The sequence below is a fragment of the Heptranchias perlo genome, chromosome 22 (genome assembly GCF_035084215.1).
Source record: "Heptranchias perlo isolate sHepPer1 chromosome 22, sHepPer1.hap1, whole genome shotgun sequence".
In the NCBI taxonomy this organism is placed as follows: domain Eukaryota; kingdom Metazoa; phylum Chordata; class Chondrichthyes; order Hexanchiformes; family Hexanchidae; genus Heptranchias; species Heptranchias perlo.
Window position 1 is genome coordinate 34959886 of NC_090346.1, and position 26364 is coordinate 34986249.

The window sequence follows — 26364 nt, forward strand, 5'->3', positions numbered from 1 at the left end:
CCTCTCCTCATTCTTCCTGCCAAAATGTATCACTTCGCACTTCTTTGCGTTAAAATTTCATCTACCATGTGTCCGCCCAATCCACCAAGCCTGTCTGTGTCCTCTTGAAGTCTATTGCTATCCTCTTCACTGTTTACTACACTTCCAAGTTTTGTGTCATCTACGAATTTTGAAATTGTGCCCTGTACACCCAAGTCCAAGTCATTAATATATATCAAAAAAAGCAGCGCTCCTAGTACCGACCCCTGGGAAACACCATTGTGTACCTTCCTCCAGTCCGAAGAACAACCGTTCACCACTAGTCTCTGCTTCCTGTCACTTAGCCAATTTCGTATCCATGCTGCCACGGCCCCTTTTATTCCATGGGCTTCAATTTTGCTGACAAGCCTATTATGTTGCACTTTATCAAACACCTTTTGAAAGTCCATATACACAACATCAACCACATTGCCCTCATTATCCCTCTCTGTTACCTCATCAAAAAACTCAATCAAGTTAGTTAAACACAATTTGACTTTAACAAATCCGTGCTGGCTTTCCTTTATTAATCCACACTTGTCCAAGTGACTGTTAATTTTGTCCTGGATTATTGCTTCTAAAAGCTTCCCCACCACGGAGGTTAAACTGACTGGCTTCTAGTTGCCGGGTTTATCATTGCACGCTTTTTTGAACAAGGATGTAACATTTGCAATTCTCCAGTGTCCTTTGGCACCACTCCCATATTTAAGGAGGATTGGAAGGCTAAGTACTACAAAATCATACCTCAGCACCCCAGCCTTAAAAATGGCATTTCCAATGAGGAGTAAACATTTTCTATTTTCAATTGAGAAACTGATTTTAATTGAATATAAGTTATTTTGTTTTATTTTTAAAAACACTTTTTTTTCCAGTGGACAGGACATGGCAACTATTCTTCAACTTGTACAGAACCTTATGCATGGAGAGGATGAGGAGGAATCACAATCCCTTAGGTAAGTAGTGAATTTTTATATGCATTTTTAAAGGGATAAATTTAGACTAATACGTTTTTTATTTGGTTTTAAAAGTGCCTCAGTGGTACAGTTAAAACTTGTTTTGCACTTCATTAGTCAGGGCTTATTCACTGTTAATGCAGTCACAAGGGTAATGTGCTAGTTGTGTTTTGTAGAAGTGGAGTGCCTGGAGAAGGAGAGAAAAAGTGATATTTATAGGAACAGGGGTAGGTCATGTAGCCCCTTGAGGCTGTTCCACCATTCAATTAGACCGTGGCTGATCTGTATCTTAATGCCATCTACCCGCCTTGGTTCTATAACCCTTGATACCCTTGCCTAACAAAAATCTATCAATCTCAGTTTTGAAATTTTCAATTGAACTAGAATCAACAGCTTTTTTGGAGGTGGGGAGAGAGGGGGATGAGTTTCAGATTTCCGCTACCCTTTGTGTGAAGAAGTGCTTTCTGACATCATCCCTGAATGGCTTAGCTCTAATTTTAAGGTCATGCCCCCTTGTTCTGGACTCCCCCACCAGAGAAATTAGTTTCTCTCTATCTACCCTATCAAATCCTTTAATCATCTTAAACACCTCAATTAAGTCTGACTTGAACTTAAAATGCAGGGCCTCAAGCAGTTTGTGGTGACTGTTCCAGCAGCTAATGAGTAGCATTTTAATTTCAATCTATCATTGGATTCAGTTGTTACTAAATGTTTACTGTGTTAAGGAGCTCAGCTGATCCTTCCTTGCAAACAAAAAGAAAAGGTTGGAAGCAAAGCCATTTTATATAGCTTGAAGCCGATTTTGCAAGCTCGTTGTCCTATTTGACCCCGAGCTGAGCTTCTGACCCATAATCCTCTCCATCACAAAGACTGCCACCTCTGTAACATCTCCACTATTGCCTTGCCTGTTACCGAAACCCTCATTCATTCCTATATCACCTCCAGTCTCAACTATTTCAACATTTTCCTGGCCAGACTTCCATCCTCCACCCTCTTATGAACTCATTCAAGATGTGGAGATGCCGGTGATGGACTGGGGTTGACAATTGTAAACAATTTTACAACACCAAGTTATAGTCCAACAAATTTATTTTAAATTTCACAAGCTTTCGGAGGCTTCCTCCTTCCTCAGGTGAATGATGTGGAAATTTCCACACCATTCACCTGAGGAAGGAGGAAGCCTCCGAAAGCTTGTGAAATTTAAAATAAATTTGTTGGACTATAACAGAACTCATTCAAAACTCTGCTGCCTGTATCCTAACCTCCACCGAATCCCACTCATCCTTCACCCCTGTGCTTGCTGACTTATATTAGCTCCCAGTCGCCCTACACTTCGAATTTAAAATTTTCATCCATGTGTTCAAACATCTTCATGGCCTAGCTCCTCCCTATCTCTGCAACTTCTTCCAGCCTGACAACCCATCGAGACTCTGCATTCCTCCAACTCTGGCCTCTTGTGCATCCCCACTCGCTCTGGCCCACAATTGGCAACCATGTCATCTAAGTCCTAAGCTCTGGAATTCCCTCTCTAAAATTCTCCACCTCTCTCTCCCCTCCATTAAGACCCTCCTTGAAACCTACCTCTTTGACTAAGCTTTTGGTTACCCCTCCTAATATCTCCTCATTTGGCTTGGTCAATTTTTGTCTGATTCTGTTTCTGAGAAGTGCTTTGGGGTAATTTTCTACGTTAAAGATGCTTTATTAATACAAGTTGTTGTAATGGGTGATATACTTCATAGCATAACATATCTCCTGATTCATATTTTTCAGGAGAGGGAAGGGCAAATTGTGTTCGGGGGTGGGGGGGAAATAGAGTAAAAACCATGGGACCATCTTGGTTATTTGTCTCCCGGTTTGGTCTGATCCCTTTCTTCCTTGGTTATTTGATGAACAGTGATTAGCTTCTCTCCCATCAGCCTTGCACCTTGCTGCCCAGTTTTGTCCATTGGCTTACGTACTTTGTTGGTACTAACATGAGGTGGGAAAAAAATTATACTTCAGCCAGTACATTTTAATATTGTGTAATACATATCTTTTTAAAATACAAATTCATCACCTCTAATTGCTCCTACCACTTCTGGCATCAATTGCAGACACGTAACCATGAGTAATAGGTGTTATACAGCTCAAAATGCTATCTCTAGACATAACTCAACTTTTGAAAGGACAAAATCTCTAATTGTACAGCAGTCTATAATTCAGAATTCAAATGAACATTGTACGGAAATTTTGCGTCATCTGGCAGCACTCTCGCCATGGAGTCAGAATCTTGAGTTCAAGCCAACTCCAGGACTTGGACACATAATTCAGGCTGACAATTCAGTGCAGTAATGAGGAAGTGCTAGATTGCTGCATTATCAGAGGTGCTGATCATCTGATGAAACACTAAACCAAGGTCCCGCCTGCTTATTCAGGTGGTTCAGGTAGACATTAAAGATTCTATGGCACTATTTTTAAGAAAAAGAGCAGGATTTTCTCCCAATATTCTGGCTGACATTCCTCTCAACCAACATTACCAAACAGATGCACTGGTCATTCACCTCATGACTGTTTGTGGGACTTTGCTGTGTACAAATTGTTTACATACACAACAACAACCATTGCATTTCTAAGCGATACATTATATGTGGAGTGCCTTGGGACATTTTTGCAAGATAAGGTGCTTTATAGATGTGTCTTTTTCTTTCTTTACACATCTTCAGTAATTGATATAGAATAAAATATCTTGGGTAAAAATAATCCCTGTGTCATTAAGCTTACTGGTTTAATACAAACTAAGAAATACTTGAATACTGTTCTCATATTTTGTGAATTATAAGTATAATGCTTATATTAAGTGTTTGGGACAAAAAGCAAGACTACTATTCATATGCAATATTGTTCTAATTTGGGATAAACTGGGCAAGAAATATAAATTTCATAATGGAAATACATTTTGAAGTATTCTGTCCAAATGTGACAAGTAAAAATAATGTTTGTGTAAACAGGGACTTCTGGGGATAATATTGTAAGGACTAGTACTACAAGACTTTCATAAATAATGAGACAAATGAACTATTGGCAAATTAATGTTATTTTACATCTTCATTCTACTGCAAGGCAGTTAGTCCAATGATGCAGTGCTGGTTGTTTTGGTCAGAACACTAATACAAATATGTAGACAATTAATTAAATTAGCCAGCTTGTTTGGCTTCAGAAATTGGCCGTAAACTATCTGTCAAAAAATTAGCTGCTTCATCACATGACTCCTTATTTTTGGGATATAAAGATAGGGATGGGCAATAAATGCCGGCCTTGCCAGCGACGCCCACATCCTGTGAACAAATAAAAAAAAGCTAAATTACCTTGATTTAATCCAGCTCATGCAGATAGTGCAGCTTTAGTAGAAGCATTTTTATCTGCCCAGTAACAACTTTTTACAGTAAATGAATTTATGTGAAATTATATCACATAGATTCTTCCACAATATAATTTACTTTTTTGGTCAAAACAGTGTGGTGGGATGCAGGTTTGTTCCCCACTCTGTTGTTCCTAATCTCTCCCATACTGCTGTGGGGAGCCATTAAGTAGAAACAAAGTATTCCGCCTTCCTCCCCAATAGGCTGGAGGAATAATCAGTTAGTTGAGTAGCCCGATGGATCGTCTTCTCACATGCTTCTGAATGGTTGACAACAATGTAGGCTTGGGAGCAGACTGCCATTCTCTTTGATACAAGAGATTTTGCAGCCTAGGGGAAAGCCAGCCAGAGCAGAAAAGAGGATGCCTGCCTTCACAGGAGAATAAGATACCATCGAAAATTAAAGAGGAAATGGTGTACAATTGAAGAAATGTTGTAGTGTTCCATGCATTTTCTTAACTTTAGTCACAGCCCTTAGAACTGCATAGGATTTCAACGCCAATGTCTGTGGCAACCCCACCAAATTGTGCAGAAAATCTGTCCAGGGTTTGAGGATATCTCAAGATAACTCTTAAAATACAGCAGGAAAACAATGCTGAGAAAAAATGGCCATTTTAAATTGTTTAAAAGCATTTACTGTACTTGGCTTTTGAGTGTCTGTGGTGTTTAACTGTTTACAGTAATACCTGCTATTTAATACCTAGATGTTTCATCTGAATTTTTGCCTAGCTAGGTGGCAGGTAACTAATACGTAGTGTACCAATAATGGATTCTGAATAAAGTCTATTGACACTAATCTTCTAGTCGTCATTAATTTGCAACTCGTTAATCCCTTGCATTACTCACGTTCCACACTTTACCTCCTAAATCAGACTCTAGAGTTTTTCTAAGTTGATTGAGGAGCTGAGATCGATAGGGTTACGTATTTCTGGTGAATTGTACAAGGTGTGAAATGCATAGGGATTAACGAGTTTCAAATCAATTTGGGCTCCAAGCACTTGGTATTGGTACACCAGGTATTGGTTCCAATGGAGAAAACTGGGAAGGGAAAAATAAGTCAGGAGAGAAATTCTGGGGCATTCTCCATGGCCACTAATTTTAATTTTATATTTATACTAGATATTGGAAACCTACATAAAATAATGTTAACAGATGTATGTTGATAAACTTACATATTACTCTTTCATTTACCTGGAGTGTATATATTTTCAGTGTGAGGGAATTTTCTCATGAAAACAATTGCTAGATTTTAATAATCTTTCTGTATTTAGCAGATTACAGAATGTTGGAGAGCAGGGTCATATGTCCTTACTGGGTCACAGTTTGGCAGCGTACATCTCTGTGCTAGACAAAGAAAGACTGCGAAAACTGACCACTAGGATTTTGTCGGATACCACACTCTGGCTATGCAGACTTTTCAGGTAATAGTACTTGACAGTGCAAAGCACATGTAATTATATATTATCCTTATTTAAAGTTAACTGAACAGTAATGTTGTACAGCATGTTATATTCTAACATTCTGCCACAAGGTGGTATGATGTGAGTTTGTTCCTTTAATTCCCCACAGTGAATTTCTGATGTTGGCTATGTGATAAATAGAAAATTGGCATTTCTCCACTGGGGGAGAGGGCAGAGGTGCAAAATCAACAGACAAGTACCTTCCAAGTGACATGCTGAAGCAATATTGTTAAGAATCTATAATGTTCTCAGATTGCCTTCTGCTAGAGAATTTTCCGTGTTTTGTAAAATATGAGGCAGCCTTTTAAAAACACTAAACCAGTTTCTATAAAACCAAAGTAAATCTGGAATTAAATGTAGAACAAATTATTTGAAATCTAATTTGGCAACTTTTGATTTAAGACTTTCAAGTTTGTTATGTGGAGAATACAAAGATTATCTTTGAAACAAAGTGGTTAATACTGTCATAGAATTGGTGAATTTATAAGGACTGTTATTTATTTTATGTGCACAAAAATTGGAAAGTAAATAGTTGCTTTGGGCATGATTTTAGCTCTGAGCGGGGAACCCAGCGCATGGGTAGATATACGTGCGGGGAAACCCGGAAGTCAAATGAGTGCGTCAACTCAATTGAAGGTCAGTATTTGTGCTTCCAGGTTTCCCACTTGCCAGGCAGCCAGATTGACAGGCTGGCAGCCCGGGGGGAGGGAAAGGAGCCACAAATCGAAAGGAGAGAGAGATCGTGGGCCATGGAAGAAATCGGGGTGGGAGGGACGTGGATGACATCAGGTGGGACTTGGAGAAGATCGAGGGTTGGGGGCGTCCATCATCAGAGGGGAGGGGTCGGCCGGTTGCAGGGATCCTGTAGCACCAGGTGAGCTTGTTGGGCCTGGATGAAGCACTCCTGATCCTCCTGGCCCACAAGCAGTGCAATAAAGGCACTCACCTCATGGATCCAGCCCTTCCCACCTGCTTTCACCTGACATGAATCAGAAGCGATGGGAAACCCGAACAGGTAAGGCTAGATTCGTTTGACATTTCTAATACACAAAAAATTAAGCGCCTCAACTATCACATTGAAGTACATTGCCCCTTTTAAAGCCAGCAGGCCGATACTTAAGTGGGGACGGGACTTCCGGGTTTCAGTTGTGCATGCACGCATCCTAACGTGCCTGGGTTAAATTCGGAAGTGGGTGCGTTGGAGCTGGGATGCGGTCCCGCTGAAGATTTCAACAATTTTTACTACCCACCCTCCCCCAGCTCAGTCGTTCTCGGGGGTTAAAATTACCCCCTTTAAGTGAGGACAGCACAGAGCAAATGGATTATTCTCCCTCCTCATAAAATGTAAAAATGCGTCACTTTTATTTGGATGTATACAATGCCCACTTGCTGCGTGAATGCGTTAACCATGAACTGTTCCATAGCTCTTCAGTATCTGTGTGCCGTTTTAAGATATACGAATACAAATCTGACATTTATGGAACATAGCCCTTAGTATCATTTGTCAGAATGGGTTGATGTGTGATTCATTTAATTTTACAAAGCCTCCACGTATTTGTTCTTAAAAGAAAAGGAAATTGTTTGATTGAAGTGAATAACTTCTTGCCTCTTTTCTGGGGGATAAAGGGTAATAATGACTGGATAGTTTTCTTTCTATGGATTTGATCTAAACATGAAAAAGGAACCTGGAGAAAACAATATACTAATACAGTTATGAAGAGAGACTCCAGATACTGCTGAAACTATTTCCAATTGAGCAGAGAAAGCTAAGGAATTTAACCAAGGTTTTTAAAATTATGAAGGGCTTTTATAGTACAAATAAGGAAAGACTATTTTCTCTGACAAGTCAATGATGGAGAGATATTTAATTTAAAATATCACTAAGAAAATAAAGAGGAAGGTTGGAGCATGGAGTGAAGCTAAGAGGTGTAAAACCATATCTATTGGGTATTCTCAGTGCTTTATCTTTGCTCCAGTTATGACTCTAACCTGCTACAAAACCATGCTCTGGGTCTTCTGGAAACTTAAATTTAGTACGGAATCTTTTTAAGGAATGTTAGAAAGCAGACTCCTGAACCGCACTTTCATAACAATAATTAGTCATCCAGTGAGCGGAGCTCCGAGTCTGGCACCCAAACTTTCGGATTACATCACAGCCTTGTAATAGCTCTCACTCATCTTTTCATAATATTAGTTAATTTTCCATGGCATTACACAGAGGAATCAAGACTAAGTGTAGTCTGCAGATGAAGCAGCGTACAAGGACAGAGATGAATTGGACCAGGGTGCACAGGTGTGATTTGGTGGCCATTTTAAACTCATACAATTTTTCTTTATTTTTATACGATACTTTAATTTGATGCTATTTATAATTAAATAGCGAAACTATTGACAATTTGGGAAGCAGAGAAATAGAGTTGGTTGGAGTGTAGGAGTTTCTTGGCAATACAGGCTGAGGAGCTGGTAGATGCAAAACTCAGGTGTTATAGTGCCACCACTGGTGAGAGGGTGTAATTACTGAGTAACAAGTTTACATAGGCAGTTTCCATTATGAATCTGGACATAGGAATTTGTCACAAATTGTGATAAACATGACAACAGATTAAGGTTTTGTAGATAGGAAACGTGTGCAGACGTAAGAATTTTAATATAGATATAATCTCCTGGGGACAGGAATTCTATTGATTTTTCTCATTCAAACCAGTATCTTCAGTTAATGTTGCCATTCTGGTTCCCAGATTTGCCATATGACTTCACATATTTTGATTAGAAAGGAGAGCCTTTCTTTGGATTCCTGTGATGAGAAGGGATAGTTTTACTAAAAAAAATAATTATAGAGCATATGTATGAGCTTTAGTATTTAAACTGCATTACAGTGAGTTGAGGCCTGAGTTTTGTTCTTCAGGTATGAAAATGGGTCTGCCTATTATCACGAAGATGATCGGGAAGGTCTGTTGAAAGTATGCAAACTCATCATTCATTCAAACTATGAGGATTATGCAACAGAAGGTTTTAACGTCCTGCATAACAAGTCCCCTGTCCTCTATATTAGTGCTGCCTCTAGAACAGGTCTGGGCCAGTATATCTGCAATCAGGTAAAATACATTACTTTCCCTACTACATGTATACAGAATAACAACTGAAAAGGGATTAATTACAGACGTATTGGTTTTGGATCAGTATATAACCAAAGGATCAGATGCGAATGGAGATACAAATACAAATCTGAGGGACTCATCCAAAATATTCATGTAATTCATTCTTTGCCATCCATAATTTGGTATAATTTATATATTCATTTATATGTTATTCTTCATTTCTGTTTCTGAAAATTTCCTGGCATTTTGCTCTATTGAGTTGACAACACAAATGAAAGCATTAACAATGGAGAACAATAGGTGTGCGACATTACAGGTGCACCAACGCTTCTGACATGAAGCTTCAAAATTGTAGAAAATAATGTGCAAGGATATAACTCTACAAAAATAGTGGCATCAAATACCTTGTGTATAAATTATACCAAATTGAAATATTAAATTATAAAAGGAATTGCCATATTTGACTGTTTATGTACCTAGCTGGGATGATTTATAGAATCATAGAAATTTACAGCACCGAAGGAGGCCATTTGGCCCATGTGTGTTTCTAAAGAATCCGGAATCTTGATCGTTATTTTGTAAATTTTGCCTTGCACCACATAATAGGATTTTTAAAAAATTAATTCTCGGGTTGTGAGCATCGCTGATAAGGCTGGCATTTACTGTTGCACTGAGAAGGTGGTGGTGGTGGTGAGACTCCTTACAATTGAATGGCTTGCTAGGATGTGTAATTAAATCATATTTAGCAGAAGTTGAGGTGAATTTACAAACATTTTTGATCAGGGCTACGTGACTCTTCAATTAAATACTGGGGAGAAATTGCTTGGAGCGGCGAGCCAACAGTGCTCGTCGCTCCATAGATTTATACTAACCCACTAACTTACAGTGGTCTCTATTTCGGGCACTTCCTCGTATGGAAGCGGAGAAGAGCCCAGCGTTAGTTCAAACGAAACTACGACCTGTGGGAGAAGTGAGAGAATCGCAGTGGTGAGAAAGGATCTTGGCTCGGAAGATCAGGAAGTAGAATCAGTATGGATGGACGTAAGAAATAACAAGGGGCAGAAAACACTGGTGGAAGTAGTTTATAGACCCTCTAATAGTAGCTAGACCGTTGGACAGACTATTAATCATGAAATAATAGGAGCTTATATCAAAGGTAATGCAGCAATCATGGGGGACTTTAATCTTCATATAGACTGGGCAAATCAAATTGGCAAGGTCATTTGGAGGACGAGTTCATGGAATGCATTCGAGACGGTTTCCTAGAGCAATAAGTCCCCTGTCCTCTATATTAGTGCTGCCTCTTGACAGGTCTGGGCCAGTATATCTGCAACCAGGTAAAATACATAACTGTCCCTACTACATGTATACAGAATAACAACTGAAAAGGGATTAATTACAGACGTATTGGTTTTGGGTCAGTATATAACCAAAGGATCAGATGCGAATGGACTTACAAATACAAATCTGAGAGACCCATCCAATATATTCAAGTAATTCATTCTTTGCCATCCATTATTTGGAATAATTTATATATTCATTTATATGTTGTTCTTCATTTCTGTTTCTGAATGGAACCAACCAGGGAACAGGCTATTTTAGATCTTGTATTGTGTAATGAGACAGGGTTAATTAGTAATCTCACAGTAAAAGATCCTCTGGGGAAGAGTAAGCATATTATGATAGAATTTCACATTGAGTTTGAGAGTGACGTACTTAAGTCCGAAACTAGAGTCTTAAACTTAAATAAAGCCAATTACATAGGTATGAGGGGCGAGTTGGCTAAAGTAGATTGGGAAACTAAATTAAAGGGTATGACAGTTGAACAGCAATGGCAAATATTTAAAGAAATACTTCAATATTCTCACGAATATACATTCCATTGAGAAATAAAAACTCCACAGGAAAAGTGATTAACTAAAGAAGCTAAGGAGAGGCCTATAATGTTGCCAAGAAGAGTAGTAAGCCTGAGGATTGGGAGAGTTTTAGAAACCAACAAAGGACGACCAAAAAATTGATTAAAAAGGGAGAAAATAGAATATGAAAGTAAACTAGCAAGAAATATAAAAACAGATTGTAAGAACTTCTACAAGTATGTAAAAAGGAAGAGAGTAGTAAAAGTAAAATGTTGGTCCCTTAGGTGAGTAATTATAATGGGGAATCAGGAAATGGCAGAGACATTAAACAAATATTTTGTATCTGTCTTCACAGTAGAAGACACAAAAAACTTACCAGAAATAATGGGGAATCAAGGGGCTAATGAGAGTGAGGAACTTAAAGTAATTATTATCAGAAGAGAAAAAGTACTGGAGAAATTAATGGGACTAAAAGCCAATAAATCCCCTGGACCTGATAGCCTCATCCAAGGGTTCTAAAAGAGGTGGCTGCAGAGATACATTGGTTATGATCCAGAGATACATTGGTAATGATCTTCCAAAATTGTGTTTGCCAGATTTTTTAGAGTTTTTTGAGGATGTAACTAGCAGGGTAGATAGAGGAACCAGTGGATGTAATACATTTGGATTTTCAAAAGGCATTCGATAAGGTGCCACATAAAAGGTTGTTATGCAAGATAAGGCTCATGGGGTTGGGGGTAACATTGGCATGGATAGAGGATTGGTTAACAGACAGAAAAAAGAAAGTAGGGATAAACGGGTCATTTTCAGGTTGGCAGGTTGGAACCAGTGGGGTACCGCAAGGATCGCTGCTTGCACCTCAGCTATTTACGATCTATATTAGTGACTTGGATGAAGGGACCGAGTGTAATATGGGGGGGGGGGGTATATGTGCACAAATCATTGAAGGTGGCAGGGCAGGTTGAGAAAGCGGTTTAAAAAAAGCATACGGGATCCTGTGCTTTATAAATAGATGTAAGGAATCTTACAACACCAGGTTATAGTCCAACAAATTTATTTTAAAATCACAAGCTTTCGGAGATTATCTCCTTCGTCAGATGATTGAATGAAAAGGTTCTCAAATCGCATATCTTATACGATGTTGGGACAGCATCACACCAATCAAAAGGTGTCGTTGTTATTCAAACAGGCCAGTCACGGAGAACAGCACGTCCCAGTACACTCGATATACATTGTGTCTTTTACACAGGCAGGCAGAAAGAAACTTAAAATGGCAGAGAGAGAGAGAGAGAGAATTTTAAAAAACATATAAATTTTTTCCCCCTTTTTGCTGGTGGGGTTACGTGTAGCGTGACATGAACCCAAGATCCCGGTTGAGGCCGTCCTCATGGGTGCGGAACTTGGCTATCAACTTCTGCTCGACGATTTTGCGTTGTCGTGTGTCTCGAAGGCCGCCTTGGAGAACGCTTACCCGAAGTGTACTGGGACGTGCTGTTCTCCGTGACTGGCCTGTTTGAATAACAACGACACCTTTTGATTGGTGTGATGCTGTCCCAACATCGTATAAGATATGCGATTTGAGAACCTTTTCATTCAATCATCTGACGAAGGAGATAATCTCCGAAAGCTTGTGATTTTAAAATAAATTTGTTGGACTATAACCTGGTGTTGTAAGATTCCTTACATTTGTCCACCCCAGTCCATCACCGGCATCTCCACATCATTTATAAATAGAGGCATAGAGAACAAAAGTATGGAAGTCATGATGAACCTTTATAAAACATTGGCTCAGCCACAACTGGAGTATTGGACTGGACCAGTTCTGGACACCGCACTTTAGGAAAGATGCGAAGGCCTTAGAGAGGGTGCAGAAGAGATGTACTAGTATGATTCCAGGGATGAGGGACTTTAGTTACGCGGATAGACTGGAGAAGCTGGGGTTGCTCTCCTTGGAACAGAGATGGTTGCAAGGAGATTTGATAGAGGAATTCAAAATCATGAAGGGTCTAGACAGAGTAGATAGAAACTGTTCCCATTGGCAGAAGGGTCAAGAACCAGAGGACATAGATTTAAGGTGATTGGCAAAAGAACCAAAGGTGACACGAGGAAAAATATTTTTACACAGCGAGTGGTTAGGATCTGGAATGCACTGCCCGAGGAGGTGGTGAAGGCAGATTCAATCATGGCCTCCAAAAGGGAACTGGATAAGTACTTGGGAAGAAAAAATTTGCATGGCTACGGGGTTAGGGTGGGAGAGTGGGACAAGCTGGATTGCTCTTGCATAGAGCCAGCATGGACTCGATGGGACGAATGGCCTTCTTCCATGCTGTAATCTTTCTATGATTCTACTGTATCTAAGTTTGCTGACAATACAAAGCTAAGTGAGAGACACAAAGGGGTCGATTTTAGGATGGCCGAGCGGGTGTGTTCGTGGCGGGGGTGGGGGGGCTCCGAAAATTCGGGATTCTCGGGGCGGGTCTGGAGCCCGGATCCAACCCGCTTACTTCCGGGTTCCCCAATGACATGCTTAGATGCGCGCGCAGCCCCCGCATGCGGGACCCCCACGGGCAATTAAAGCCGGCGGGACACCCACCGGCAATTAAAGCCGGCGGGATCCCACTTAAGGCAATTATTTTAATACTTCAAGTCGTTAGCAGACCTGATTGACATGATATTTTAGGAGGGGTGGGATTTTCATCTCAACTGAGACTCTTTCCCGTACTGGGGGAAACACTCCCAGCCTGTGGGAGCTCCAAAGGTCCATTTGACAGGTGGGGGGGGAGACCCTCACTCATTGCAGGAGGCCACTCTGTCACTTTGGACAAAGTTTGGCCTGCACCACCCTCCTCCTAACACTAAAATTCACCAACCTGGAACCTCAACTCCAGTGTGCAGACGTATTTACCTACCTTGCGGACCCCCTCAAACGTACATCTTCCGGATGGGGGCCGCCATGGCTGCAGTCTTGACCTCCTCTGAGGACGAACAGCATCACCAGCCTCGCCGGTCACGCTGTCCACCTCTGACACATGGAGCTCCACAACACAGTGCTGTGACACATCCACCTGGCACAGCAAGAGGGAGGGCAACCACAGAGAGAGATGCATCACAGAAGGCACTACCCTCGCCACAGGGTCTACAGACCGAGGCTCAGCTTCGTGGACCTCTCTGAGGAGCAGTGCATACGGAGGCTCAGAGCCACTCGACATGTAGTCGTGGACATCTGCAGTGTCCTTGATGCCGAGCTGCTCCCGGCTGGCCCGAGCACCATCTTCTTACCTGTCGCTGTCAAAGTCACCACTGCCCTCAACAACTTCTCCTCTGGATCCTTCCAGGGTGCCACCGGGGACATCACCAGCGTCTCAGTCGTCTGCACAAAAGAGCCCTGCAAATACACCTATACCCACTCTGCAGTGGCACAATGGGTGGCATCAGGTGCGGGTCTTCATGGTGATCCTCAGGAAAGGGAATTATTGCACAAAACTGACAAGATTTGCAAAGACATGGCAGTAGTGGTGATAACAAATTTTAATGTGCTTTGCAAAACAAACAAAAGTAAATCAAAAACATGACATTCCATCATACACCCTTCTGCATCCCCTTTGTGTTCACAAAACCATAGCCATACGTTTACGGGAACCCCTGCGTGGTGCTACCCCTGTGGCTTCAGCAGAGGTAGTGGCAGGTTGCTCTTGTCCATGCTTTGACTGATGAGCTGCTTTGCGCAGACGTCCTCTGGGTTTCAGTGCCCGGGAGGGCCCCACCGAAGACTGCTCCAGCTGCACCTGTGCAGGGGCAGACTCGGCCACCTGGAGAGGAGGCAGCATTGTGGGTACTGGTTGAGAGGGGGGATAACGGGTGAGACGTGGATGCGCATTGAGTGGCGTCCCCACTTCCATGTCCCCTTTCACCATCATCCCTCTCTTGGCCCAGGCCCACATCACTCCTTCCACCCTGCTGGACAACAGTTTGGAGGACTTGTGTGAAGCCTTGGAAGGCCAGTTGTAATGTATCTGTCAGCCTGTTTAAGGCGGCAGAATGTTGCTCACCCTGAATTTGAAACGGCCGTTGTCAGACCCTGAATGGACTCATTGTTGAGCCGTGCTTGAATCTCGATGGAGGCTAGCCTTTCCTCCATCGCACACATTCCCGCACCTAACCGCGACACTATCTCAGAGATGCCTTCACGTCCCTGTGACAGTATCTCGGAGATACCCCCCTGTATCTGTGCCACCATTCCACTCTTGCAGGAGTTGGACTCCTCCATCCTCTGCGCGATTGTGGAGAGTGCGCGTGGCAACTTTTCCAGTACCTCGGCAATGTGCTGCTGGCCCTCGATGACTCTCCTTTTCATGGCTGGCCCTCAGGGTTCAGCTGAGCAGAGCCTGGAGAAGAGTGCTCCCACCGACGCGGACTCTCCACGGCTGCCCCTCCCACCAGGGTCTGCTCGTGCTCACATGTGCGTGGTGACTCACCATGTGCAAGCCCAATTAACTGAGGATGGGGACCCACCGAGGTGCGTGTATCTGCACAGGTGGATGGCTGGCTCAGATGTGACAATGCACCCCCAGAGGCCGGCAGGTCCTCTGAGGAATCGCCCTCCGCAGTCACGGCGGTTGCAGGTGGCCCTGCAAGAGAACAGAAAGCAATATTAAGTATGTGGATAGATATTGAGGTGCTGCAGATGCCAAGTGATGCTAAGATCATTCACTATCATGAGTGCTGAGTGTCAGATTTCTGTCACCAGCCGTTTGTGCGCTCCTAGTCTCGGCGTCTGCCACGGACAGGCACTCCAGCGTCCGGCTTAGTTCCAATGCCTGCTGCTCCGCGTCCGTTAAGACCACCTGGTGTGGCAGGCCCCCTCCGGTTCTTGCCCTCTCCCGGGCATTCTGGCATCTCTTTTTGTATCAAGGCAAAACACAGAGAGGCATGATTGAGTGGTGGTTGCATAGTGACCCGCTGCATGCATTGGTGTGGGTGGGGGTGACCATGAGGGAGATGTTTGGGAGGGTGCGTGTGAGACACAGCCATTAAATTGTATGAGGATTGGGTTGCGTGGTAGTGTTCGAATGGGAACTGGAGCAGTGAGTAAGTGCAGGCAAGGTGAGGATGATTGTTGAGTGGATGTGAGGAGTGATGCGAGAGCATTGAGGTGGCAGTGCAGAAGGAGTTGAGTGGTGGTGGAGGTGATTTGGAAGACTGAGTGTGGGAGAATGGTTAAGTATACTCACTTTGGCTGACCTGGTTAGGTCATTAAAGTGCTTCCTGCACTGGACCCAGTTCGGCACACATTGCTGCTGCTGCTGCTGACCTCCTCGGCCACCCCCAGCCAGGCCTTCTTGGTGGTAGCGGGAGGCCACCTCCTCCCATCAGATGGAAAAAAAAAATTCCCTCCCACTCCTCACCCCATCAAGCAGCACCTGGAGTGAGGAGCCAGACAACCTTGCCTCTGACCTGCTCCATGCTCCTTGCTGCAGGAAGGAGCATTGGAGCACTGCCCCTTTGAATTGGGCTCCTCTTGCTGACAGCCTGTGATGTGGGTGCGCAGTGCGCCTGCTGCGCAGATCTGGAACGGAAAACCCAGAAGCACGCATAAGTACCTTCAATTAGGCTGCGATCGCGTGCGGAGCACCCCGATTTCACTGGGCGCGTTACCCACGCGCCCAGTCGACCCCCCCACCCCCGCTGCCAACCCGCCTCCCTCCTAAAATCAGGCCCAAAGAGTCTGCAAAAGGATATAGGCAGGTTAAGTGAGTGGGCAAGTAGGGGCAAATGGAGTATAATGTGGGGAAATGTGAGGTTATTCACTTTGGTAGGAAGAATAGAAAAACAGAATATCTTTTAAATGCTGAGAAACTACTAAATGTTGGTGTCCAGAGAGACTTGGGTGTCCTGGTAGAAGAAACACAAAAAGTTAGCATGCAAGTACAGTAGGCAATTAGGAAAGCAAAGGCATGTTGGCCTTTATAGCAAGGGGGTTGGAGTACAAGAGTAAGGAAGTCTTACTACAATTGTACTGGGCTTTGGTGAGACCTCACCTGGAGTACTGCTTACAGTTTTGGTCTCCTTATCTAAGGAAGGATATGCTTGCCTTAGAGGCGGTGCATTGGAGGTTCACTAGATTAATTCCTGGGATTAGAGGGTTGTCCTATGAAGAGCGGTTGAGTAGAATGGGCCTATACTCTCGAGTTTAGAAGAATGAGAAGTGATCTCATTGCAACATATAAGATTCTGAGGGGGCTTGACAAGGTAGATGCTGAGAGATCGTTTTGCCTGGCTAGAGTGTCTAGAATTAGAGGGTGTAGTTGCAGGATATGGGATCGGCCATTTAAGACTGAGATGAGAAGGAATTTCTTTGCTCAAATGGTTGTGAATCTTTGGAATTCTCTACCCCTGAGGATTGTGGATGCTGAGACGTTGAGTATATTCAAGCTGAGATAGATAGATACATTTTTGGATTCTAGGGGAATTAAGGGATATGGGGATCGGGCAGGAAAGTGGAGTTGAGGTTGAAGATCAGCCATGATCTGATTAAATGGCGGAGCAAGCTCGAGGGTGCGTATCACCTATTCCTGCTCTTGTTTCTTATGTTCTCCCCTCGACCAATCAAATTGCAGTATTTTTGAGAAGCTGCGAAAGTGTTTCTGTAGGCTTCGAATGTGGAAATCAGGAAGTGCAAGATACAACATTAAAATCAGTTATAGACAGCGAAAAAAAGAGAGGGTGAGAAATAATTGAATTAAATAAAGGAGACAGAAGGGAAAAGTTTAAAAAACAATTTAATTCATTAAAAAAAACATTTTTATGACCAAAGACTATCAAAATAAGGAGTAATGAGCAAGTTGGCATTTTTTTTCAATGATTTCACTGATTGCGATGTCCTTTTAATTGGAAGCTGTCCTATCGCCGGCGAACCAGTCGGAGCAAGTTCCGGATTTCCACATTTCACTGCGATTGTGTGAATGCCAACTTGCTCCTCCATTTCGCCACTATCAACGATGAGCGCTCACCGTTATTTTGCAAGCAGCTTCTGCCCCACTGTATTGCTTTTACGTGAAACAGAATGTTTAATTTTGTGCCTATGGTTTTATTTGCTTCAAGATGTTGTAATAACATAAAATGCCTGTTAATGTAGTTAAGATTAATGGCTGTGGCAGTGTAGTGTCAATCACAACATATACACTTCATAGTAGTTGGGAGCAGAGGCCGTTGGAAATTACATAGAATTACATAGAATGTACATCACAGAAATCGGCCATTCAGCCCTACAGGTCCATGCCGATGTTTATGTTCCACATGAGCCTCCTCCTTCCCTACTTCACCTAACCCTATCAGCATATCCTTCTATTTCTTTCTCCCTCAAGTGTTTATCTAGCTTCCCCTTAAATGCATCAATGCTAGACGCCTCAACTACTTCTTGTGGTAGTGATTTCCACATTCTAACCACTCCCTGGGTAAAGAAGGTTCTCCTGAATTCCCTATTGGATTTATTAGTGACTATCTTTTATTTATGGCCCCTACTTCTGGTCTCCTCCGCAAGTGGAAACATTTTCTCTACGTCTACCCTATCAAACCCTTTTATAATCTTAAAGACCTCTATCAGGTCACCCTTCAATCTTTTTTTCTAGAGAAAAGAGCCCTAGCCTGCTCAATCTTTCCTGATAAGTATAACCTCTCAGTTCTGGCATCATCCTAGTAAATCGTTTTTGCACCTTCTCCACTGCCTCAATGTCATTTTTATGAGTGTGACCAAGTGTGTTCTAACCAAGGTTATATACAAATTTAACATAACTTCTCTGCTTTTCAATTCTATCCCTCTAGAAATGAAACCCAGTGCTTGGTTTGCTTTTTGTATGGCCTTTATTAACCTGTGTATTTGTACCCCCCCCCCCCAAATCCCTCTGCTCCTCTACCCCATTTAGACTCCTATTATCCAAGCAGTATGTGGCCCCCTTATTCTTCCTACCAAAATGTAATGCCTCACACTTGTCCACATTGAAATTCATTTGCCAAATTACACGCACATTCTGCAAGTTTATTAATGTCTTCCTGTATTTTATTGCAGTCCTTCTCTGTATTAACTATACCCCCCAATTTGGTATCGTCTGCAAATTTTGAAATTGTACTTCCGATTCCAGAGTCTAAATCGTTTATGTAAATAGTGAACAACAGAGACCCAAGCACCGATCCTTGTGGCACACCACTTCCCACCTTTTGCCAGTCTGAGTAACTGCCTTTAACCCCCACTCTGTTTTCTGTTATGTCACCAGCTTGCTGTCCATTCCGATACTTGTCCCCTGACTCCACGTGCTCTGACCTTAGCCATGCGTTTACTATGCGGTACTATATCGAAAGCCTTTTAAAAATCCAAATATATTACATCGACTGCATTACCCTTGTCTACTTTTTCTGATAGGGGGTTGGAGTATAAGAGTAAGGAGGTCTTGCTGCAATTATATAGGGCTCTGGTGAGACCACACCTGGAGTACTGTGTACAGTTTTGGTCTCCTTATCTAAGGAAAGATATACTTGCCTTAGAGGGGGTGCAACGAAAATTCACTAGATTGATCCCTTGGATGAGAGGGTTGTCCTATGAGGAGAGATTGAGTAGAAAGGGTCTATATTCTCGAGTTGAGAAGAATGAGAGATGATCTCATTGAAACGTATAAAATTCTTAGAGGGCTGAACAGGGTAGACGCTGAGAGGCTGTTTCCCCTGGTTGGAGAGATTAGAACTAGGGGTCATAATCTTAAGATAAGGGGTCGGCCATTTAGGACTGAGATGAGGAACAATTTCTTCACTCAGAGGGCTGTGAATCTTTGGAATTCTCTACTTTAGAAGGCTGTGGATGCTCAGCCGTTGAGTATATTCAAGACTGAGATTGATAGATTTTTGGACACTAAGGGAATCTGGGGATAGGGTGGGAAAGTGGAGTTGAGGTAGAAGGTCAGCCATGATCTTACTGAATGATGGAGCAGGCTCGAGGGGCTGTATAGCCTACTCCTGCCATTATTTCTTATGTTCTTATGTTGCTTCTTCAAAGAATTCACGCATGACTTTCCCTTTTGAAATCTGTGCTGACTATTCTTTATTATATTTTTGGTTTCCTAGATGTTTTTCTATTTCAGCATTACAGTAAACTTGTGATCTTTTGCAACACCAAGTTTATTTTTCTTTTTAGAAGGAAAATGTATTGGTTGCAGGAAAATAAGAACCTACAGTATACTGTGACAAAACTGTGTCTGTTTCTCTCCATTGTAGCTTGGTCTCCCCATCTCCTGTATGTGCAGTGTGCCTTGTAACACCATGTTTGGATCTCAGCATCAAATGGTGAGTTCTTGATTTATAATCTGTATTGGCAAGTGGAGGAGAAATGAGAATACTCACACTTGTATTTTCAATTCAATCCACTCCTTCAGCTTCAGGAAACCCATTTACAGTACCACCTCACCATAATATTATGATTATATACTTGTATAGCACCTGGTGCTTGCAGCTCGATTGCTACTGCCAAAGCACTTTAAAACACCCTTGCTCTAGCATTAATGCTTGCAAAGATAGTTATGCCAACTACAGTTTGCCCTATTTTAATACTTTGTCATTTATTGCTTTGACAGGATGTAGCCCTACTGGAAAGGCTTATTAAAGATGATATTGAATCTGGAAAACTTCCTCTGTTACTTGTAGCAAATTCAGGTATGTAATAAAACTGTGAGAACATGGTTTTATATGTAATGGCACCTCAATTGCCCGTGCTCCCAATAACGATATTCTCAATTATCCATGTGAATTTTCATCGATTAAGGGAGACTGGTGGAATTTGGGGCCTCCAGCATTTTTTAAAAATTCAGCACAGTCCTACTGCCAGCAGGATCAGCTGGTCAGTCAGCTGATCTGATTACCCCCCAGCTTCTTTACTCCACTACCAATCATCTCCATAAATCCCTCTCTCCTACGCCCTTAACCCTCACCTCCACCAAGTACGAGGAGCTCGTGGACTTCTTCGTCACTAGGATTAAGACAATCTGTTAGTTGTCTCTGCTGCTTCCCTAGTCCGGATCCCGCATCTTTGTCTAGTTTCCCATCTCTCTTTATACCCTCTCCAAGCTCATCTTGTCCATGAGACCCACCTCCTGCTCGCTTGACCCCATTCCCATTAAACTGCTGACCGCACAACTTCCTTTCCTAACCCCCATACCAGCTAATATTGTGACTGATCCTTCCCCTCGGGTACTGCTCCCCACCTTCCAAAGCCGCCATTATCACCACCTACTCAAAATTCTACCCTTGACCCATCTGTCCTTACAAACTACCACCCCATCTCCAACTTCCTTTTCCTCTCCAAAGTCTTTGAACATGTTATCGCTTCCCAAATCCATGCCCGTCTTTCTCATAACTCCATTTTGAATCTCTTAATCAGGCTTCCGCCCCTACCACAAGACTAAAGCAGCTCTAATAAAAATAACAAATGACATTTTCTGTGACTGGCTGACCACACCTTGCTCCTCCAATGCCTCTCCTTCATTGTCCAGCGCAGTGGGACTGCCATTACTTGGTTCCAATCCTACCTATCCAATCATAGCTAGACCATCTCAAACAATGGCTTAGCTTCCTGCCCCAGTGCTGTCACCTCTGGAGTCTCCCAAGAATCTGTTCTTGGCCCCCTCTTCTACATGCTGCCCCTCGGCGATATGATCCACTGACATGGAGTCAGCTTCCCCATGTACGCTGATGGCACCCATCTCTACTTCTTTACCACCTCTCTCGACCCCCTCAACTGCCTCTGTGCTGTCAGATTGCTTGCCCAACAGCCAGTCTTGGATGAGCCATGATTTCCTCCAGTTAAACATTGGAAAAAAAGCATCGTCTTCATCCCCGCCACAAACTCCATATGATTGCCATTGATTCCATCCTCCTCCCCAGCCACACTAAACCACAGTGTTTGCAACATCGGTGACCTATTTGACCCCAAACTGATCTTTGACCCCCATATCCTCTCCATTACAAAGACTGCCTACTTTCACTTCCATAACATCACCCGCCTCCGCCCCATCTCAGGCCATCTGTTGCTGAAACCCTCATTCATGCCTTTGTCATCTTCAGGCCAGAGCATTCCAAAACTCTCCCATCCGTCACATCTTGTAAAAGTCAGCTCGTCCAAAACTCTACTGCCCGTATTTTATCTTGCACCAAATCCTGCCCACCCATCACTCCTGTCCATGCTTACCTACATTGGCTCCCGGTTCCCCAACGCCTCCGATTTAAAATTCTCATCCTCGTGTTGAAATTCCTGAATGGCCTCGCCTCTCCCTATTTCTTTAACCTCCTCCAGCCCTACAACCTCCTTAGAACTTTCCTTTCCTCCGACTCAGGCATCTTGTGCATCCGCTGTTCCTTTGCCCCACATTGGCAGCCGTGCCTCCAGCTGTCTAGGCCCCACACTGTAGAATGGCCTCCCTAAGAGATCTCTCCACCTTCTTTTCTCCTTTAAAACCCTCCTTACTAACCACTTCTTTGACTAAGTATTTAGTAACCCCTCGAAATATTTTCTTTGGCTCAGTGTCCATTTTGTCTGATTACACCTCTGTGAAGTGTCTTGGGATGTTCTTCAACGTTAAGGGCGCTATATAAATGCAAGTTTTTGTTGTTGATCACATGGCACATGGTGCCCCCATATCATGTGAGTTTTATAGGCTGTATTCATTCATCTCAGGAATCCTGTAGGCAGCCTCTGCAGCGCTGATATAAGCGGAGCTGACAACTTTAGAATCCATACAGAGTGCCTTTGTTTAAACGCAGTCCTCACCAGCACATTAGCACTCTTAAACAGGAAGGCTTTGTATTGATTTAAAATCAGCACCTTCACTGAGATCAGTGCTACAGAGATTGCCAGTTGGATCGCTGGAGGTGATACTTGATCTGTATGAATCTCATTGACATGTAGGTTTTTTAACTTTATTTTAGGCACACCAGGCGCAGGGCATACAGATAAACTTGCACGGTTAAAGGAACTCTGCAGTCAGTATAAGATGTGGTTGCACGTAGAGGGGTAAGAATAAGTACCTTAACCAAGTTCAATGCTAACTTTAATGCAACTCATTTACTACTAAATTTTCTCATCCTATGAATACACCACACCATTTCATTATTACATTTGTACAGCAAATTACTTAAATAAGGATTTAGTGTGATCAGTCCACGGAAATGTTTTGATGATGGAAACATTTTAAGATTTCTACTTGTACATATTTTTAGCTGACGCAATTGGTATCCAAAAATGAATAACTACATGTAACTACTAATTTTAACATTGTTGTTTTTCAGCAGATAATTCATTGCTAGATACATGTAGTCCATTTCTTACCATATGTGCCTGCTCAAAAGTGAGCAAAGGATAGCCGGAGTGACAGATTGGATTTTTGTCTATGCCAAAAATTACACAAAGGATTAGAGGTCATATAGAGTAACACTGAGTCATACAGACCAGGGAGCTCAGAGGTTGATTCCTAATCTGTGTTGATCTCGCTGGAGCCAGAGGTGTGGCACTACAGTGTCTCCATGCTTGGCAGGGGAAGACTAGACTAATCTGCATAGAGCCAGAAAGGTTTTGTATTCTATTAAGTACACCTTTCTAGTATACCTCTCTTTTGCCAAATGTTTTCACTGATCTCTGGTGTGTTGCTAAAATGAAATGTTTTTGTTTTGCAGTGTTAATTTGGCCACATTGACACTAGGTTATGTTTCCTCATCTGTACTGGTTAGTACCATTTCTGGTTTTAGTGATGTACTTTGTTCATTTTAGTTACTGCATTTTTAAGGTTCATATGATTCCTGGAGCACATGGAATTTCAGTTAGTGTAAACTTAATATTCATAGAATGTGTTATAATACTGGTTCCAAGATTATGTAAAGTAGGTAGTAAGCACTGTTATGCTTCCAGAAAGCCATGAGAAGAAATCTTGTTTTCAACTCTGGAATGAATCCTTAATGTTTGACTCTACCTTTGTATGGCTGTCATTAGGATTTACTGTTTAAAACCATTGAAGACTATATTAGGGTGTGTATTGTGCAGATATTTAACTCTCTCATGTTTACAGGCTGCAACTAAATGTGACAGCATGACCTTGACTTTAGGACCCTGGTTAGGTCTCCCAGCTGTGCCTGCAGTGACACTGTATAGACATGAGGATCCTTCACTGGTAAGTGGGTTATTGCTTCAAGGACAAATATGCAAATAATCTAAGAATGTATGTATGCAAATATAAATAATCTAAGTTCATATTCTGTTAAATTTAAGGGATTGTATGGCCTGAAATATTTAGTTACTGTGATTACAATATATATTTACATGTAAATAATTTTACTTGTGCCAAATGTTTGATTAAAAATCCAGAAAAATATCCAAATCAATGTTATAGAAAGATGTTTCCAAAAGAAACTTCTGTACTCCAAATTTAAAATAAGATTGTTTAAATTCTGTGTATATATCTTCAAATGTTTTTATTGAGCTCTAGAATATGTGGTATACTCAGTGATCATTTTAGTCTCTAGCTGCGGGCCTCACCTCAAGTCAGCCAGTTGAGAAACTTCGAGCTTTGCCCCTCTGGCTCTCTCTACAGTACTTGGGACATGATGGGATAGTTGACAGAATCAAGTATGCTTCTCAGTTGGTAAGTGTCTATTTATTGTTTTATCTTTTAGCTTGGTACTTAACCATCACTGACAAAATCATGAATAATGCCCTCAGATAAGTGGTGCTCCAAATTTGGTTGAGTGAGTACTAATAGTTCTCATCAAGCCAGATAATGCCACACATAACATTTTGTCTTTTGGGTGACATACAGGGGAGACCCTAGGTTGCTCACCTTGATTCAAGCTTCCTGTCAACCAGTCAGGTCTGATGGTATTTGTGGGAGAAACCTGCAAATGATCCATCTGCCCTGATAGAAGTTTGGGTATGTGAAAACTAGCAGCATCTGTAAGAAAAAATAGCAATTTCAAAATATTCAAAGATGCCTAGAAGCATGAAAGAGAAAAATAATTTGGAAAAATGTTCATGAGTATTCTCCTATATAGATTGGAATGACTTGAAGGTGCCCCTGTCCCAAAGTTTATTTAATATCAGTTAGGTGTGTGACACCTTTCCCCCATCTGCCCCCTGCCAACCCTATTTAAAAGAAGTTTGAATTTTTGTCAAAAGTGTTTTTTCTGACAGCAGATGTTGCTCCTGTTCTCTAAGAACATAAAAGTCCAAGACAAGAAATGTCACTCGTTCTTAGCATCCAACTGCGTTTTGAACTCCACTAATGTCTTTGATTCCATCACCTTACCTGAGAGAGGTTTTCCAAATATTTATAACCCTTGCATTTTTTTTTCTAAAATCTCTTTTTAATTTCCCTTTCATTAATTTAAATTTATGTTTACTTGTTAAGCAATATTCTGAGTTCACCATATCTACAACAACAGCAACTTGCATTTATATAGTGCCTTTTAATGTAGAACAACATTTCAAGGACTTCATAGCCAAAGAAGGAGATATTAGGAGTGGCGACCAAAAGCTTAGTCAAAGAGGTGGGTTTCAAGGAGGGGAGGGAGGTGGAGGCTGCAGAGAGATTGAGAAGGACATGTGGGGTGGGGGGGGTGAAATGTGCCACTGTCACAGTCACAGAGGATGTCATTTGTGATTTTGATTACAACTGTTTCAGCTAATAGTGGGGTGAAGGGATGCTCAAGAGGCCAGAGTGGGAGAATATGGGGGAATTGTAGGGCTGGAGAAGGTTACAGAGATTGGGGTGGGCACGGCCATATAGGGATTTAAGCACAGGGATGAGAATTTTAAACTTGTGGTGCTGGTAGCCAAAATGCACATGTAAATGGAAACAATGTACATGGGAATGGCAGAAATTTAATGATCATAAACAGAGGACAGGGAGGAGATGATGTGAAACAGTCCAGTGAGGCCCTGTGATGGGATGAAGTCTATTTGTAGACCCAATGGAGGCAGAATGGAGTGTCTACAAACCCAAGTTGTGGAGAGGGAGTTGATCCAGGTGATATGCTATTTAATACTTTATATTCCTCAATTGGACCCTCTCATCTTCCCTTGAGTTTGAGCTCCTCTAATCTTTCCTAATCACACACCCTTATACTTAGAATGGTTCTTGTTGCTGTTTTTTGCACTCTCTGATTCTTGCATGTCTCTTTTAAAGTATGGTGACATAAATTGCACAGCGTACTCACAAGTCTGGTCTGACCAGTGTATTCGATAATCCCTGTGGATTTATACTCCAATGTTTTAGTGATGTGACCAACATTCTACTTGCTTCTCCATATTGAAAGTGATAAGGCCCAGCACAATAAATTTCAGGATGTCTGATTGTGTTACATTCCCAGTTTGTTGCCACTCTCAAAAATCTGGCTAGGATTTTAAAGCGTGTTGTACAGTAAAGCCCTTTAATCTATGAAACCACAAGCCTGCAAGCTGCTCCAAATTCTTGTTTCCCTGGACCAACCAGTTTTGTAAGTTTTTAACTCATGTACTCAGAATTTAACTCATGATTCTCAGAAAACATGATTACAGTA

At 42.1% G+C, this 26364-nt stretch overlaps 1 protein-coding gene across 7 annotated transcripts in view; it reads left to right on the forward strand.

Annotated features, from left to right (window-relative positions):
• The window catches only part of pdxdc1 (pyridoxal-dependent decarboxylase domain containing 1), an 84447-nt gene that overhangs the window by 21756 nt on the left and 36327 nt on the right, over positions 1–26364 (forward strand). For 4 of the 7 annotated variants that reach the window (XM_068003235.1, XM_068003239.1, XM_068003238.1 and 1 more), the window contains 9 exons: positions 891–971; positions 5643–5789; positions 8734–8923; positions 20044–20112; positions 20400–20478; positions 22747–22831; positions 23491–23539; positions 23880–23981; positions 24327–24452. In XM_068003235.1, the coding sequence (XP_067859336.1) occupies positions 891–971; positions 5643–5789; positions 8734–8923; positions 20044–20112; positions 20400–20478; positions 22747–22831; positions 23491–23539; positions 23880–23981; positions 24327–24452 (928 nt within the window). Of the gene's footprint in view, positions 1–890; positions 972–5639; positions 5790–8733; positions 8924–20043; positions 20113–20399; positions 20479–22746; positions 22832–23490; positions 23540–23879; positions 23982–24326; positions 24453–26364 lie in introns of all 7 variants that reach the window. The other 3 variants (XM_068003234.1, XM_068003237.1, XM_068003236.1) reach the window with 1 other exon arrangement.